Below are 18,534 nucleotides of genomic sequence, written 5' to 3' on the forward strand. Positions count from 1 at the left end.
CCTCAATGAGCTCACATTCACCTCCCAGCACTGGCAGAAGTGTTTCTAGTATTTAAAATTATTTTTATAAACTAATTTTAACAGCGACATCAGGGGCCTAAAATGGAACTATTGCAACAATATATTTGAATTTATCGCTTTTTATAAAAGTTTATATCAATGTGCTAACCTGATCATAGGTATTCCATTGTGATTGAGCAATTATGATTGCTCATATCAGAAAGCTTCCACTCAACATATAATATGCCATGATTGCTGTAATAATCTTGTTTGTTCCACTGATAAGTCCCCTTGACAAAATTTCTTTTGGCTACATTACCTTCCTACTCCCTTTCCAGCCTTTCTGCCCTATCTCTGATTTCCATCAATAGACCCAAACGTTTTTACTGCTTATCTCTTCTTTCTCACATATCTTCACTTCTGCTCTAAATACCCATTCCCTGGATTTTATTTTTATTTTTCAGGGCCATGAGGCCTTAATGGTCTTGACCAGTCTCCCTCCTCTGCCCACCCAGACCCCCATGTCAGCCCCCTGGGGCTTCCGCCCCCCGTCCCCCTCCCTCCCCAGGTCAAACTCCCATGTCACCCCCAGGGCTGTCAGCCTCTGCCAGTCTCCAGCTGCCCACAGCCCTGCCTGTTCATGTGTCCTACTGACCGGATCCCAGCCCATGCCACTGCCTGTGCCCAGGGAGGTGCCCAATGCCTGAGGCTGGGGCTGTCCCTGTGCCCCTCTCAGCTGCCCTGCTCTGCTCTGAGATGGTGGGATGGGCTCTGGCTGCCAGATCCTGCCCTGACAGACCACCATGGGGAGCTCCTGATACTACTAGCATTCAATCCCTAGGGAGCAGACAGATGAATTTAAATCCTATCTTTCACCTTCTGAGAGCACTTGTCGCTTTCACATTGAACGTGGCCCCCCCTCAACCAACTCTTCATCACCTGTTTCCATTTCACTGCTGTCTTTCCCAGTATGCCCTTAACCAATTTTATTCTACAGTTTTCCCACCTCCAACTGCAACAGATCCCACCTCTCTAGCCTACTATCTAGGCCATCTGTGCTTCTGTTCCATTAAACACTGAGCATGATGTGCTGTAATCTGCAAATTAGTTCAAAAACGGAAAACTTTTAAACTTCAGACAGAAAAACTTGTGGAGGGGAGGATGGGGGGAGCATAAGGACAGGCATACAGGTCAGGTCTGTCTAGTCCCAAATCTTGACTCTGAGAGGGACAGTGAAAGATTGTAAAAATCAGGAAAAGCTTAGAGATATCCTTCCTGGTCTATCTTTCCTTATTCCAGCAAGATATCCTGCAAATCATAGTTTTTAATTTATTTTATCCTCTTAGAATGTAATGAAAATGAAGGTGGTGATGATGAGTGTGAATTCAGTGCTCTCATACAACACTAGAATGACGTTGCAGGAGTCACAAAGTTCAAAACTTCTTGCCAAGCCCATGGAACAAAGAATAGAGACGACCAAAACAAAATAAAAAGGAGCTAAAAGCTGTACCTATTTTCACAGTAAATGATATTGAGGTCCATATTCACACGAGTGACAAACATGTGGCAGTCAATCCTGACTTCATTAATTGTAGGAGGTGGCAAAGCATGAGCAACGACAACAAGTCCCATGATTTGGCTGGGTACTGTCCGTCCATGTGATAGTGACACTCTCAGACGTAACCGGCCTGTTATATGAATCACCTGCAAAATAAAAACAGTAAAAAAATACCCAGTGAACTCTGAATGCAATTGTGACACCAGTTTCTTTACTACTTCCTACAGATCACTTGGCACAGCCTGAAATTGTACTGTGCAACACCAGTATTTTGGTTGTGTGATTGTTACAGAAAGAAAGTAGAAATTCAACAAGAGAGGGAGTGGGATAAAACTGAAATAAGGAAGTTGGAAATTAATAAAATAATAATTTTATAATATTTGGAAATTGAATATGAGACAGAAAGATAATCAGTTTTGAAGTTTTTTCAGAATGGCTTAATTGAATTGCTAGTCACCTACACCATGGAGACACTGTTCACTGCCTTAAATTTCTTCTTTGTGGTTGGCAATTTGAGAAGCAACAGCCTGTAAGTGATCTATGAGCTCAGCTGCAGGATGGTCTTCTTGCATCCACAGCAAAGGTTTTAAAGAGCTGGCAGATGTAATGACTGACTAGTGCACTATGTATGTATGGAGAGCTCTGGAGGTGGTAGTTTCTTTCCATATTTACAAGATAAGGCCAGAAGATGCCTGGGAGATCCAATTGTACCCCTAAGATTTTCACCCTCATTCCAAGAACACTGCCTGGAATGGAGTAAATTGAAACTCTGGGAAAAGAATAATCCACCACTTCCAGTCTCACTCCTTCTTGAGTTCTGTGGATAAATAGGTGGGTTGTTTTTTCCAATAAAAGAATATAAATACAGTATATTGAAATGAAAATGGAAACTGCAGTTCCTGTACTCATGGATAAGAAAGCTACGGGAACTGGCAGCTGCAGGGTCTCCCAGATTTTCACCCTATTGTTTTACAATATCTACATTAAGAGAAAGCTCCCAGGAGATGAAGGCTTCTTTCACTGTCATCCCATACTCACTACCCAGAGGTCAACAGAGATGTTGGTTGCTACCAGGGGCACTGGAGAAGGTGACAGAAATGGGGTGTAGTTATAAGTACACTGATACTCATCTCACAAGGATAGCAGACAAACTCTTTGCTTCTGATCTGAGATTGATTATTAATACAAAGTGAGAGAGAAGAAAATTTTTCATTTACAAGACTGCAAATCACAAAGTGCATACAAATTTAAATTGCTAGCAGATCTGTGATCTAAGTCTTGAAGTTTGTTTCTTTTTTTTTAACCTATATCATCAAAATATCTCCTTTCACTACTGTTTTACATTTTGATCCTAGCCAGTGTGGTGAATCTGAATGACAAAAGTGATTAGCTGCTGTGTTTGTCCATTTCAGTTGCAAGTTTCTGACCACCCTTGTTCGAAGTGGTTATGCCTAAATTCACACTTAATGCAACTTCCAAGGGTAAACTATCCTATGAATATTTGAGAAAGTTCCTAAAGGCAAGGATACAAAAACATCACTTTAAACTCTAATTTTTCTTAAGACTTCATTAACTAATGAAGAAATAGCTAAAGGAAACAGGATTAACTTCACAGGAGGGGCAGTAATAGTATATTTTGCTCCTTCTAGCTAGGCTTGAATATACATCTCCTTTTTATCATTATCTGTCTCTTTTTATCATGCAGTTTCAGCTTACTGCAAAACTCAAATCTGTAAATGCTTGGAAAAATGTTGATGGATAACTTGTAAAAATGTGAAAAATTATCTTATAGGGAACATGTTATGCAAAAGTATTGTTCTGTTGTTTTTTCACAAGACTCCTTATGCTAATATGTTTGAAGTTGGCACTATCACTTGAGGGAATTTTTAAGATACATCATATTTATCTCTTCTTTGTATTTTGTTTAAACCTTCATGTCATTTTCAGCTAAATATCAACACGATCTGTTTTTGAACAACTCTCTTTTCAGACACCACCTCACTTTTTTTTCTGATCCTTCGTCTGGAATACACCTCAGATGTAGCATTGCCCTAAGAGACAATTCCAAATATGTTAGATCCACCATATATTAACAGTGTTGAATTTCAAGAGAACATGCTTCCAGATTCAAATTAGTTAGCTTGTATTTAGCTTTACCATGGATCCAAACATGTTCTAAATCCCCATGTGAATTCAAATTTTAGGGGTCAGCACTCAAAAAAAAAAAAAAAAAGCATTTTGATTCTCTACACTCAGAAATGTACAGCAAACTGCTCATCAGTTCCACTGCCTGTGTGCCTATAAAGAAACTGTATTTCCATGCCTGAAATCCCTTTCTATGACAACATTAGTCAAATGCACCAAGTGGGAAATCTAATTGGTAGTAAAAAACAATTCTAACTGTCATGACCTTGTTCTATATTGTGAGTATTGCCACTTTTAACACTGGTTCATTTGAACTGGGATTAGGGGTGATAGGAATTATAAGGTCAATTATCTCCTGTAGCTAAAATTAATCTCTTTATAATTCAATCCCACAGCACTAGTCTATCATATCCTAAAACAGTATTATGACTTTAATGAAGCTAAATTGCAAGAATAAACTGTTTTATGAAGGACAATACTTGGCTCCAGATGTAAATATTTAATAAAAAATTGCTAGGAATATACTGAAAATGAAAAGTAAATGCAGTTCTTCTGTGCAGTTTTCTTTATAAATGCTTCCTTCTGAAAAGAATGCTATAGTCCAAATCCATCTTTAAATTGTAACTGTCTTCCTCCTAATAATGCTATATGAATAGACTGGCACATTTAGATGTCACACCAAGAGAAGACAGTGTACTGTGGGTGAAGCATCAGATCACAGAATCATCAGAATCTTCATATGTCGAGAGCTGTAGAGATTTCCCCAGCATTTCTTCATCTACCTCCTAAATTAATCAATAGCAAGACTCCTTTTTCACTCTACTGGAACTGGGTGAACAGTTCAGACACTTCTTTGCTTACAAACTGTTTATTAGTAGGTATTGTAACTCTGATTCTATGACTCATCCTATAGAAACAGAGGGAAATCTTAATGTCAAAATAAACTTTGTAATCTTATCTAGACCACGATTTAGCACAGGTCATTCTGATCTGTGTTATTGCTTGTAGTGTAACCTGGTTGTATAATAATTACTCTTGGATAGACAGGTGGGAGAACAAAAAAGCATTCTACAAAAATAATAACACTGTGAAATGAAAATAACACATATAATACTGTAAAGATGTCATGCTGAAGCAAAACAACTGCTTGAAAAATTTTCTGCACTGTTTAACTGATTTGTTAAAAAGCAAAGTCTAAATCAACTTCGCCTAAAACTCCACCATTGGAAAAAAATTATTTGGCTTTTATTTTTAGCTGATTAGAAGAAGGATTTGCAAAATATTGTAAGTACATGTAAACACAGTTTATGAGTGTGGGAGTGTTAACAAGCCACACTGGTTGGACAAATATATATTTCTTTTCCCTGCCATATGCTCTCTTTAGTCATCTGTTAGCGATATGCACTTAGATGTGCTCTACTAATGTCTACTCATTGTAAACAAGCATATCACAAAGACCTTGATAAAACCTTCCCTCTGTCAATGCTTAAGGAAAGGAAAGCCCAGTGATTGAAAAACACATCTGGAACCTGCTCATCAGCCTTTAAAGCTAAATCTCACCTCTGGAAATGGAAATATTTTCTTTGTCAAAAGACGTCTTTAAATATTACATCCATTTTTTTCACATACATGTGATGTCAGAGTAAGGACATGCATTACCAGAGGCTATAAAAACCTGCAAGCATGAAAAATCTGTGAATTTCACCTTTCAGATATCTCTGTGTTCTTCAGAACTTAAACTTCAATTCAAAATAAATTTCTAAACTATTTCTTTTGTTCTCTGTGTAAATCACTCTGCCAATTTATTGTGTGTGTGAAACCACAGCACTGGCAGAAGTTGTCCCTCCAGCTCATTTCTCTTAATGATATATTAAATTTGAAGTCTTAAAATTATTGCTTATAATCAATTTTTTAACAGTCACATATGAAAACATCCTAATTTAGTTTGTGTGCCTAGATATTTACTTAGTGAGTTTACAAACAACTCACACACACATTTATCACCTTTTACAGAAATAACTGTGATTCTGAAGGTTATATATATTAAATATCAAAGATATTACTTTATACTTCCAAAATCAACACCTAAATCTTTAAAACACAATTAATTTAAACTGTTAAAATTGACTAAATAAATATCTTACAGCTATAGCCATGTTCTTACATTTTTCTTTTGAAGAGTTGTGTGCTTCTTCACTCACTGATAGACAGACATACATCTCAAAACCTGTCCGTGGCACCAGTGAGACAAATGTTTTAACACTCCACAAGGTAAAGAGTTTTTATATGGTTTTGGGTGATTTCTAAGGTAAAACTGAACATTGGAAGCATCTGGACTTTGAAAAGAAAAGAGCATCCACTGTCACATCTGGAATTCACATAGTGATATCTGAAAGTTGTTCCTTTTCTGACATCAAAATATATCCGTTTATCAACCTAAACTTCAGTATAGGTTTCTTTATCTATCCTAGTTACTTTCTTTCTTCCCTGTGCTCCACTGTTGTCACTACAACATTTCTACTAGCTTATCATTTCTCATGGCCAGAAACCATTTATTTTTGGGGTTGCACAGCCCCATCCTCATTGAGATCAAAGCCTGCTCTCACAGTCTTCAGGAAAGCTTTGGGAAAATACATCACTGGCCTACATTTATCGTTCAGCAGTAGTTGGGATCCCAGAGGTCCTGTAAGGCCTTTTGTTTGCAATTCCAGAAATACTTGTGTATCCCATTCTCAAACTTACTGCATTTCTATTAAAACTGCAGCATTCCTAACTGGAAGTCCTATGGAGCATGACATTTTGGTGTTGAAAAGGAAGGAGCTGCTACAGCTGCAATATGTTGGACTATCCCACATGTGCAGCAAATCTGAGGAGTCCCAAATTCACCAAACCTCCTGTACCCACACAGATCAATTCTCCACCCTGTGTACAGTTAGCTTAATGCACAGAGGGCACATTAGGCTTGTATGTGCACTTTACATGGTGGGTTTGTATCCATCATGTAAATTAAAGTTTGTAGAGGCATGTTCCTGTTGTATCAATGTTGTATCAATCCTCTTTTAATCTATAAACTAACCATTTTATCATCTTTTCCCTTCTTAACATCAGCCATCTCCAACTTCATAAGCATAACTTATCTTTTCTGTTCAACAGCATAACAGAATAACATGCCTACTTACAGTAATTATTATTAACACTTACTTGAGTCAGAAGTTTGTTATTTCAGTTTTAGCCTTGAAAAAGTGCTTGTATGTGGAAAACCCTGTATGTTTGGTTTTTTTTCTGACCACAGTAGTCCATCTAATAAAAGTCCTTGCCTCTACACACAAACCTTGTCCTATTATATCAAGTCCGCACCAGAACAAAGGGAAGTAGTATTTAGTGCAGCTGTTGGTGAGTCATTTGGAATCATGGCACACAAAAAAAGACAAGGCAATAATCTATGATTTCTGAGAAACAGCTCTGCAGTCAGTCTTGATTGAGTTATGCCACCTGAACCACTGTTCAGAGATGTGGTCTTGAGCACTCATTCAAAGAATACAAGTCTGATTTCAAGGAGGGCGAACATTATTCCTAACACATACATAGTTTCAAGGTCAATAGCCTCTTTTCCATCTACAAGTACATTTCAAATCCCTTCAAATACACCTGCAAAAGACAGTCTGAAAATGGAAATGGTATTTACATTTAAACAGCATATTTCGTCTCAGGATGTATTTTATTGTTAAAAACTCAATACTAGTTTTTGAAGACACTCTAGGCTTTTCCCATCTTTCCTCTGTTATCACTCTCTCCAAATAATAAGATTCAAAAGCTATTCTACTGCTTAAAATAGTCAAAGACAGAATTTAGGCTAATCCTAAGAGGTTTAAAAAAGTATCCTTATGAGGCCTCAAACTCATTGGCACTTAAAGACAAGCACCACACAAGAAACACCCCAGCATGGCAGGCTCAGTTCACAGTACTTGCTCTATCCCTAAAGTGACCTGAGTAGAGTATTATTGATTGCACATGAGGAATGTTGAGATCAGCAGCAAGCACAATAGCCACAGTCACTTTTATTCAAGTACACCACAGGGAACAGCTGCTCTTCTGCACTAAATTTACAGTTTTGAGCACACATGCAAAAAACTGCTAGTTCCACAATCTCAGGATGCAGAACCTCTTATCTCCCACTTACCCCTGACTAGATAATAAACTAAAGGGCAGGGAATGGGGACAGCTTTCTAACTCTCCAAAAGAGTGAAGGCAAAACAAGAACCTGACATTGCCCATTTTATATTGGCTAGGTTAGAGTTACCTTAAGTATACTCTGTGGGAGTAATGAAAGAATGTTGTATGATAAAACGTTCCTAAAGCTGCCATTAAAAAAAAAAAAGGCATTTTCAAGAGTGTACAAATGTTTTTCAAAGGTTATCAAATCTTAATAGCCCAGGGAATGAACAACAGACCAGAGACTGTAAAGAATAATTAGTAAAAATATATTTCCATTTATAGATGCTGTAGATTAACATTATTAGATCCTAAATTTATGGCCAGTTTTTATTATGTTACATAGCAGCATTTACTTCTTTCAATTGGAGATAATAGATTAGCAGTTATTGTTTAGTATAGCATAGCACACTGTCCTGTGTTGTATATGGACACATATTTATCTTTATTGCCATTATGGCTCTCATGTCAGAATTCTTAGGTCAAATCTTAGGTCGAGTCTTGCATTGGTATACATTGGTATATATTTTACTACATCACAGTAGTAAAAGTTGCATGATCAAGACTGTCCTTTCAAAAGCATATGTTAAAAGATATTAAAAGAATATGTTAACAATACTGCATCCTTTCCTGTGTTAGAATTTTTCATTAATTGCATTGCATTAGCAAGCTACTTTTCTCTAAATAAAAGATGTTGTAGACCTGACACTCCTGAAATCAGCTTTATAAAATAAACTCAAGAAATATTGTCCTGTCCTTGCACATTATAATTTTTCATTTATTTTTCGACTATTAAACAGTACCTTTTAAATATATACAGTGTTAGTCATTCAAGTTATTAGGTTTTATTTTAATGCCTTTGAATCTTTATAAGATGTCTTATTAACAACTCAATCTATCAACAACGCATTGTTTTTCCATAATCCAAAACTTACAAGCATTTGAAGAAGATCAACATTAAAAAAAATGGAAAAAGAAGAAACTAAATGAAATCAGCACACTGCAACCTGAAAAAGTAGCCATAAAAACTGGGTTTGTAACAGAATACTTTTTGAAGTAATTGGCACAAAGGCTGTTCTAGTGCAGATTGCTGCAAGAGCGCTCTTGGCAAGAACATCATAAGCACTAGCAAAACTTTAATATGCTCAAACAGCCAAATACAAACTGACACCAGGAACCCAAGTGTGGCAACAAACAGGAAAAAAATAGAGTATCTCAATTTAATACAAACCTACATACAAAGGGATCAATTTTTACAATTCGTGGTTTAGCATACAATACAGCTGTCCTCAGAGTGAATATAGAGTAGCTATACATAAGAAATTAGAATTATCAATTCAGGGGAATTTCTCAAGAGTCCTTTTGATATGTAATACAGCAAATATAATGACTAAGAAACCAGACATCAATGCATTAAATGAGATCAGGTTGAGATCTATTTAGAAAAGACAGGTTTAAGCTGGAAAAAGAATCTCTTTGATATGACCTCCAGACCAGACCATTTGCAGAAGGATTCAAGATGAGCAGATTTACCCTTGCATATCTGTTTGCTTCACAAATGCTTTTAAATATAAACTGTAAAATTTTTAATATATAGATATTGCAGAATTAAGTCTATGTAGTAAAAAAAGATTAAGAACCTCGGATTTTCTTACACTTCTTGCTATGTTATAATGGATTTTTTATGTTGAATTCAGAGGAATAAATGAAACATAGTTAATTTAAAACCTAGCTAACATAACTAACTTATTTATAAATCACAGAATCACAGAAAATGCTGAGCTGGAAGGGACCCATAAGTATCATTGAATCCAGCCCTTGATCTATTATACATTCTGGCTACTGCTGGTCAAGCTAGGAATGTGGAATGTCTCAGAATTTTTGTTAGTCTACACTCCTGATTTGTGGCCAATAGTCATTTAACCCCAAAACTCAAAAGATAGGTTCACTTTAACACATTTGTCACTGCAAATCCCTTGGTGTTCAAATATGTTGCATTTTTTTTCCCTCACAGAATGTTTGAAGTTCCCTTTAAAAATAATGCCTTAAGGATATTTTTTCCTTAATACTATTTAAAGAAAGTTAAAAAGCATTTAGCTATTGAAGTGTGCAGGGTTCCAATAAAGGAATTGTCATCCCTGCCCATGAGCAAACTCTCTTGAAGCTCACTATTCCAGAATTCTGGTGCTCCTGCCAGCAGTGAAAGACGAACCTGAAAAAGGACTTTTGTTGCACCAGTTCCAGTGCGGTTTATCAGAGTATGGGGGGTGGTGGAAAACGGCTACATCACTCTGCAACAGAAAGGGTGAAAAGGTTGTTTAAAAAAAGTGAGCTTCAATCCTGTGTGTCAGGGCAACCAAACCTTATTGCACTAAAAACGACCAATAATAAGTATTCTTCAGATGTAGTGTCTTTATTTCTATCTTCGGAGGGAGAAATAAAAGGTTTTTAGGTTTTTTTTTTCCCCTTACTGCTTTGTTTGATGTAGTTCTTAGCAGTCCAACAATTACCTTAGGTGATTCTCTGCAAGGACTTGATAAGTGAGAAAGGACTAGATAAAACAAAATATCTAATATTAATGCATTTTTCCCACACAAGGAGAAAAAAAATATAGAAAATGCTGTTGTCTGTAAAGACAGAAATGGATTCCCCAACTCAGCCTTGATTAAGACAGGAATGTTTATGTTCTGCTCAAGCTCTCCACCTGCGGTTGCAACCCCAGGATTCATTCTGAAGCGAGTCAAGGAAAATTACATTCACTCCTCCTAATTTTGTGGCTAAATGGGTAGAAAGATCTGAGATTTTCTCCTAGTAAAGCAGGGGCACACAATGAAAAGGGCTGAGAACTATGACTTGAATGTCATTAATACTAAGGTTCCTCTGCTTGTCCTAATGGTGTCTGGTATATATACTCCTACAGCAAAAAGCAGCCATTCTTTTTATTTTAATAATTGCATGCTTTCCCCTAGCATGGCCCAATTTTTGCTGGCTCTGTACAAGCATGCAAGGTCTACTGAAAGATCACACAACAGAATGTGTGAGCTTTCGTGCAAAACATCACAACTGTGACAAAAGCAAAGGCGGAGATAGGCATAAAAGATTAATTTCCATATTTATTAATATCCGTTCACTTTCTTCCTATCAATAACATTTAAATGAATCTATAATACAAATTTTCAGTTTAAAAGGGGAAAACAGACAGCAACGTATATGAGCCAATTTTATGAAAAATACAACTGCGAATTTCAGAAAAGCTTCTGCAGGTGGCTAGTAATGTCTCCACATCCAGATAGCAAAAAGGAATGATCATAGAGAGGTAAAAGTCTTCTCGTATGTCTGACAAGATATAATGTCAGTAGTTCAATGTGTTCAGTATTATGTTTGAACAGTTTTAAATACATCTCATATGGTCCTGATAAAGAAAGTAACTGGCATTAAAACTGCAAGCCCCACGCCCTAAAGTGGCTTTACAGAGACTCTGGCTGTAGGAGAATGCTAGGGCACACCATGAAAGCCTTTCCAGAGAAGTAGCCATGTGTACTGTCCTTACTAGCTAAGTCCACCCAAACAAGGATGTGATTTCTCTTTGAAGAAAAAGATTCTGTTCCACTTGGAGATGGATGGCCTTTGCAAAGCTTTGACCTTCTCCTTGACAGCTACAAATGGACTACTATTTACGATTTCTTTCTATAATCCACTTAATTTAGCAAGCTAGATTATAGATAGCAATTTATTTGTAAAAATCATAATGAAACAGCATTGTTTTAAATGCTAGATGTGGATAAATGGGGAGGAAAAACTGATGAGACAAGATTCGTGTTCTTGAATCTCAACTGAAGAATTATGGCAGCCTCTTGCTTTATCTGCATTGGAATCAATTTAGTAATTTTTAATTCACTGATTTTCTGTTGTTTGCTTAACATTTATTAATTGATTGTCATTCTCATGCAATTAATTCAAAAGTTGGCAAGTTTAACATGCAGAGATTAATTTTCTTTTACTAACCCACCACTTAGAATACCTTTTTTTTTTTTTTTTGGAAAAACAGGTTACCAAGAAATTACCTCCACATCAATCATATTTATAAATGAAATAGAGTTGGGGTGTTGCATGCCATCTGTCAATCCACACTGAACCTTTCCTTATAATTGATTAAGTTTTTCTATGTAATTCAATAAAATAACAAGAAAAAAATTAGAACAGCTCTGTCTTTCACTTCAGTCCTAACCAAAACTCAGTTTGAACACCTAGGACTTACTCTCTGCAAGGTTGGGAATCTCTCATTTAAGAGTATGATGCATCTTAGGTAATATGGAAATAAATGGTATGCCTGCTCCATCATCCACTGGTCATATGATCTGCACCTTTACAACAACCTACAGTTTACTCAGCTGTCAAGTGTTTCTCATCCAGAATGAGAGCCATTCATTTGCCTTTCATGTCACACTCACTTACAATGGCTGAAATGTTTATTCAGAAAGAGAGTAGAGATAATGAGCAAGATTTCTTTGCTCTTAGTTACCAGGGGCTGTCCACAAGACTTCAGACTCACTCGCTGTCTTCCTCATTGCAACACAAAACAGCAGAGGGTGAAAGGAAAAATAGCATTCCCAACCCTCATTATTTTATTATGACTTTCACCATATTTGGTCTTTAACTGAAAGCCTCAGTTTCTGCATCTTTTTAGATCTGTGTGTCACTCAGGTTGCTGATGTAAAGTGGACAAATTGACCAAATACATTTTTTTATAGAGAGGGGCAAGGAATATGCCTTAGACAAGTTTCTTTGTCTCCTATATAAGGCTGTAATGGACTAAAGCATTTTGATCTCAAAATAAGGATTTAATATCTCTCACAGACAATACAGGAGTTCAGAAATATATGCAGTTAGGTACAAGAAGACATACAGAATGAATTCAGCCTTCACTGAAGACTGTAAGATATTTGAGCATGCAAGCTGTGATGTAGGCCTTGTAGGAACCCAACCCAGACATTTATTTATTTTTACACAGAAGATAAAACATGGTGTTTCTTCTCTCTCCTGTAATATTGATAAGAAAGCTACATAGACGAAAACTAGTCTTTTTTGCATTTGAGTAAAATCTAGCTAACGCTCTTCATGTGACAATGAAGTGTGGAACACATATGTACATTTATATAAGTTTCAATCACATGCACAGCCCACTGAATTAGTGGTACTAGATCTATGGTCTATTTGTAAAATAAGACTGTAAACAGTTTGAAAGACTGTGAGAAATTTATATAATATTTAACAAATCAAGATCAGTGTGTTTCCTATAGAAAACTAATGTGAAAAGCCTTAGAACAGCATCTTTTTGATGGATTTTAAAACTTTCCTATGGAAATCTTTAGCAAGCACAGGAATTCTCTGTTAAAATCTATGGGATCGTTAAAGGTACCTGGAAAAAAAGATATCACATCATTCTTGTTAACCTGGTAGATCTTTTCAGTAAAAAAGGGAAATAGTCTAGAAACATATGTAATTTTTAAAGACTTTTGTATACTTTGATCTGATGAGTCATTATAAGCACATCAATCTGCACTCCTGTGAAATGCAGTGGTGCCTTGTTTTGCTTATAGTATGTAAGACAGCTCAGGATTTGGCTCATTATCCTGTTTAAGTCACTTCTATTATAATTTCTTCACTTTCATTGACTTATGCTGAGCACCTTCCTTAAATCTCAGGTGAAATCCCCAGGACACTTCGTACAAACATGTACTTTGGATAATTGACTGTCTGGTTTAGCTGCTAAATTTAAAGCAAGCCAGGGTTATGGCACTGTATATTTTGTTAGATATTTTTCTGGCTTTGTGGGGTATTCGCTGCATGATCTGATAAAAACTGAGGCTAAATGAACTCTACAATTTGTATTCCTACAGCCACAAGTTTATTGGCTTGTTTTTTTTTTTTTTTTTACCTTGGCTCTGTCTGTAAGGTTCATTACTTACAGTTACTGCAGAATCAATTTGAAATGGCCAAAATCAGTGATGGAATTTATAGCACAATAAACGTACTGCCATATAAGTGCTGTTACACATGAAAGGACCTCAGAATATTTTCAGCAATCCTTCTACATAGCAGAGTGTTCTGTTTTTATCAATTTAACAGGAATCACCACAGGTATATTCCAAGAGGTGTAATCCTGACAGCTACACAGCAGATTTTCTCTGAGGCAGATATTTTTACAGGAAAACAATATTATTGATAAAATCTTAACATATCAGAACACAGAAAAGAAACTGAACACATCTTTTTCATCCTCTACATCAGGCATTTGCAGTTCCATTTCACAACATATGCACAAAAAACCCCCACAAAAAAACTGAACAGGAAGAGTTTATGGAGGAAATATATTCACACTCCTTGAGTGTGAAAATTAATTAATTAGTTAGTTATCAGTTTAGCAACCCTGAAATCTAGAGTATGTATTGGGCAGTATGGCACATGGGGAATGTGGAGGGCACTTGAAGCTAAAACATAAAGTATAGCATCAGTAGTTACCTGTTTATAAAGTTTATAAAGATTTACATTTCTACTTAGTACATTTTTCTTTCCAAGTGTCTCTATTGTAGGCATCTCATATTTTACACCATTTTGAAGCACACAAACTTTTAACTTTAGAATGATGCATTGTGAAAAAAATACAGAAAAGACAGATGGCAGCTTGTCCTCCCCAAAACTCAATTTCATAATATGCATGTGATTGCTAATAGGCAGGCACTAAAAAACCATTTTCCTTGACGGAAAAGAGCTGATGAATTGTCAACATAAACTTCGTTTGTGGTTGCTCGAGTGATCTAAAGCTCTTTTGTGAGTTTTCTACCATCAAAGTCTGTATCTTGCAATCATATAAAAATTTATGAATCCATATGACTATAAAGTGATCAAAAACAATCCATAATGCATGTTTGTGTATGGAGAATCAGCGCCTTGCTTCCTCGGGAAAAACTGTGTCCAGCGCCCCATTCCTATCACTGGGCATGTGACTGTGGAAGATCCAGGCTGTGTCCACTGATGTCCTGTGAGCTAACTGAAACAGGGCTCTGCTTTTAGCTATCTCTTAAGTACAGTGCTAAATCTAGTGGTGGACTGACTTAACCAAAACAGTCTTTGTAAAAATACAACAATGCGAAGGATCACAAAAATTGAAAGCAGGTGATTTGTCAGGAAATAAATATACATTTCTGAGCACTTGAGCAAGGAGAAAATAATGAAAAAGCTAATAAGATAACAATTTATAAGAAGAAAAATGATTATCTAATACTTCAGAGAAGAAACATGCCTGGGCCTTTCAAAATATGGCAAAAGCCAACCCGGCCACTGAGTTCATATGAAACAGAACTGAACATTCAGGTCATGCAAGCACAAATTCTTGGGGAAAATGTCAACAGTATTTGTGCATAGAATGAGACTAGTTTACATTGAAACAGCAGAGTTCATTTCAGATTTAAATATTTCACTGTAAGTGGTAACTAATAATTTTTATTTTTATTTTTTAAAAGGCTCATAACCATTAAATATTTGCACACCTCTAAGAATTCAGATCTTTTTCTGAGAATAACTGAGAACCACTAACTCAACAGCAGATAAGCTGTGACTGCTCTGTTATCAACATATTTGCCTGGAACAAAATAACATGATGGTCCCACCACACATTTAATTGCAAGAATTCCTTAAGTTTGATTGCGAAAAGACTATGAAACATTTAGATCAGGTTTTTCTTGCTATACAGAGGAGGCACTACTTGCAAGTATGTGTCCAGCTCTGTAAAATGAAGCCATAAGAAGAATCCATATTTCTTGAACTTTCTTTTAATGGGAGCAGTACTGTCAGTTTTCAAGGCACCAGACTTGCATCTTGTTGCTCTAGTTGTATGCAGTCTATATCACTCTTTGTATGCCCCCTAAAACCAACCAACCAACCAACCATAAGTAGACCAAGAATATATTTCAAACTTAGGAAATATTGTCAAGTATTAGGAAGATACACTTTTTTCAATCTGTATTTGGATAGAGTCACTGATGTGCTATATTATTTGGTTTAGGATGCAAAACATACAAAGACTGGAATTATAACTGAATATGTCTGTAAAAAGGAAAGCTGAACAGGAGGTTCTAATGTGCTATCAGAAACAAAGGTGGAAAACCTATTGTTCACCACTGATGAAACAGACCTTGGCTGTGTCCTTTCAACAGCAAGCAATTCACAGAGCAAAGGACTCCAATATGAAGTTTGTAAGAAAATTACTACTTCCTGTAATACACTTAGTGTTTTCATTTGTTTGGGGTATTTTGTATGAATTTCAACTAATGGAGAAAATTAGGATAATTGTGTTCTTCCAACTTTATTTTCGGATACTGATTATTTTTCTTTAAGCAGGCACAAAATTCTTGGTTCTAGGGAGGGACAGTCAAAAAATATATCAGTAACAATTAAAAATTTCTTATTTCATACTAGTTAGAGATGAATTAAGGTATACAAGCTCCAGGGTCAGTATAAGCCTTGCTCAGCTTTCTTTAAAAGCATTGGGAGTAATAAAGACTTCCATTTTATCTTCAGTGAAATAATACTGCTGAAATATCACCTCATTTTTGATGTCAGCAGTGATTTCTTTTTACCTCCATGATGTCAAATGGGAATTATTATTATTAGAATGACGGCTTCCTAATGATGCTGTAAAAAGGAGAAACTGAAAGTCTTTCCACTAAAACGTCTATATTCTGCCTTCTCCATAGGTTAAAGCAGATGGGCTCAACCACACACCATTCCTCAGACAAATAAAGAGGCATACTTAAACATTCAGAAACAGAAGTACAATGACTTACTTGGTTATATAGTGGTGAAAAAGCCTTTTGGAGAGTAGAGAAAAAAGGACATTTACACTATAGTAACTCTTTCTAGGGAACATGGCCTGAAACACTCATGATCAGTTTTCTGTTCTAGAAGGTAAAACCAGCAAATCAATGTCCAGATGATTATCCAGAAGTCATTACATCAGGTAAAGTCAGGGAATGAAAGCCTCATGTAATGGTTCCCATTCAACTATTGGCTTCAGCCACACTGGTGATGGACACTGAAATGCTTTGTGCCTTTTTTCTTCCATTTTGTCAAATGAGTGAACGCAGAGGAACGTTGCTTCATATGACAGCAAATTATATTAATAAATTTGGCTTTTGAGAAAATGATGAGCCCTGAACCTTTCGCAACCACCTATTCATGTAGAAAGTGAACAGCAGATGCAAAGCAGTACTATCTGCATGAGCAAATGGAGCATTTTGATTTCCTAATCACACTTTGATCAAATATAACGAGCTACAGTGAATAATGATTCCCTACCAATTTTACATTTCTTATTACGTATATTGCTTCACAGTAGTTAGTAAAGCTTGGAGGTCTTTAAGGTAGAGACACCTATGGTGAATGTGAAAAAATATTAATCGAATTGAACAAAAAAGTCTCTGTATAAGTTTTGTTTGTTTTGAACCAAACAGGGAAGTTTGCAAGAAAACAAGCCAGCTTCCAGATGAGGAGGGGGTTGCTACCTAGCTCAGTGCTAGGCCACTTGAGAACAGGACTTCATTTTTTTCTGGTTTGTTTTTTTTTTTTTTGGGGGGGTGGGGTGTGTTTTTTGTTAGTTTGTTCTTTGTTTTGTGTTTTCGTTTGGGTTTTTGTTTGTTTGTTTTGGGGGTTTTTGTTTGCTTTTTGTTGTTGCTTTGCTTTGTTTTTGTTTTTGTTAAAGTTCTGCTAAACTTCACCCTATCTATCTGAGTATTTTTTTCTTCAGCATCTCATTTTGCCTGTTCAGGGCAACCATCAAAACAAAGGAAGTACCAACCCGAGAAAATGAAGTGTGATGTGCTGGAACACAGAGATGATTTGACAATATTCATGCACTGGGAAGAAAGGCTGAAGATGAAGTACGGCATGTAATCACAGTTGGCTTTGACACAAACAGCCATTGTTATCTTTGGCAAGTTACTTGATCTCTTGGTATGTCAGCACTTTCCAGTCTCAGAGGAGTGTTGCAAAAGTACATTCATTAATATAAATGACATTATAAGCAACAGGAAAAAGGCAATAAAACATAAGAAGGTAAAAACTTCACAAAAGGTAAAACATAAGAAGGTAAAAACTTCACAAAAGGTAAATGTTTAAAAAATACACAGAAATCAATGTATGAACCTATGTCCTGTCTTAGCACACTGGACAAAAAACTGTGAACTGCTGGGAGTGGTAGAGATAGTTAAAAAAGCTAATAGTGTCTGTATTTGCACATCTAAACCAATCTTTAACTTATGAAAAAGAGGTGGGCCAAAATATCCACTGGCAGCAGTTATAAAATGGCCAAGTGAAGCAGAGATGTGGGCAGCAGAATCTGCCTGTAGTAGGGCAAATTCTGGCTGATTACTCCAATTTCCAATCATTAACAGTAAGCAGTGGCAAACAACATTGGTGCATAACTTAAGAAAGCAGTGTTGACTGAAGACCTCTCTTTTTCAGTAGGCATTCCTACCTTTGAGTATGATATCTTTCTCCTAGAGTGTAATAAGAGGTATTTTCTGGTTCTCCCTCTGGTGAGATCTCACTGTTCTCTTCCT

At 36.3% G+C, this 18,534-nt stretch overlaps 1 protein-coding gene across 4 annotated transcripts in view; it reads right to left on the reverse strand.

The window, feature by feature from the left end:
- The window catches only part of NPAS3 (neuronal PAS domain protein 3), a 609,449-nt gene that overhangs the window by 30,268 nt on the left and 560,647 nt on the right, over positions 1 to 18,534 (reverse strand). For all 4 annotated transcript variants that reach the window (XM_050335759.1, XM_050335760.1, XM_050335761.1 and 1 more), the window contains one exon: positions 1,511 to 1,704. In XM_050335759.1, coding sequence (XP_050191716.1) covers positions 1,511 to 1,704 — 194 coding nt within the window. The remainder of the gene's footprint in view (positions 1 to 1,510; positions 1,705 to 18,534) is intronic.

The sequence above is a fragment of the Myiozetetes cayanensis genome, unplaced genomic scaffold (genome assembly GCF_022539395.1).
Source record: "Myiozetetes cayanensis isolate MyiCay16 unplaced genomic scaffold, myiCay2020 scf6-25, whole genome shotgun sequence".
In the NCBI taxonomy this organism is placed as follows: Eukaryota; Metazoa; Chordata; class Aves; order Passeriformes; family Tyrannidae; genus Myiozetetes; species Myiozetetes cayanensis.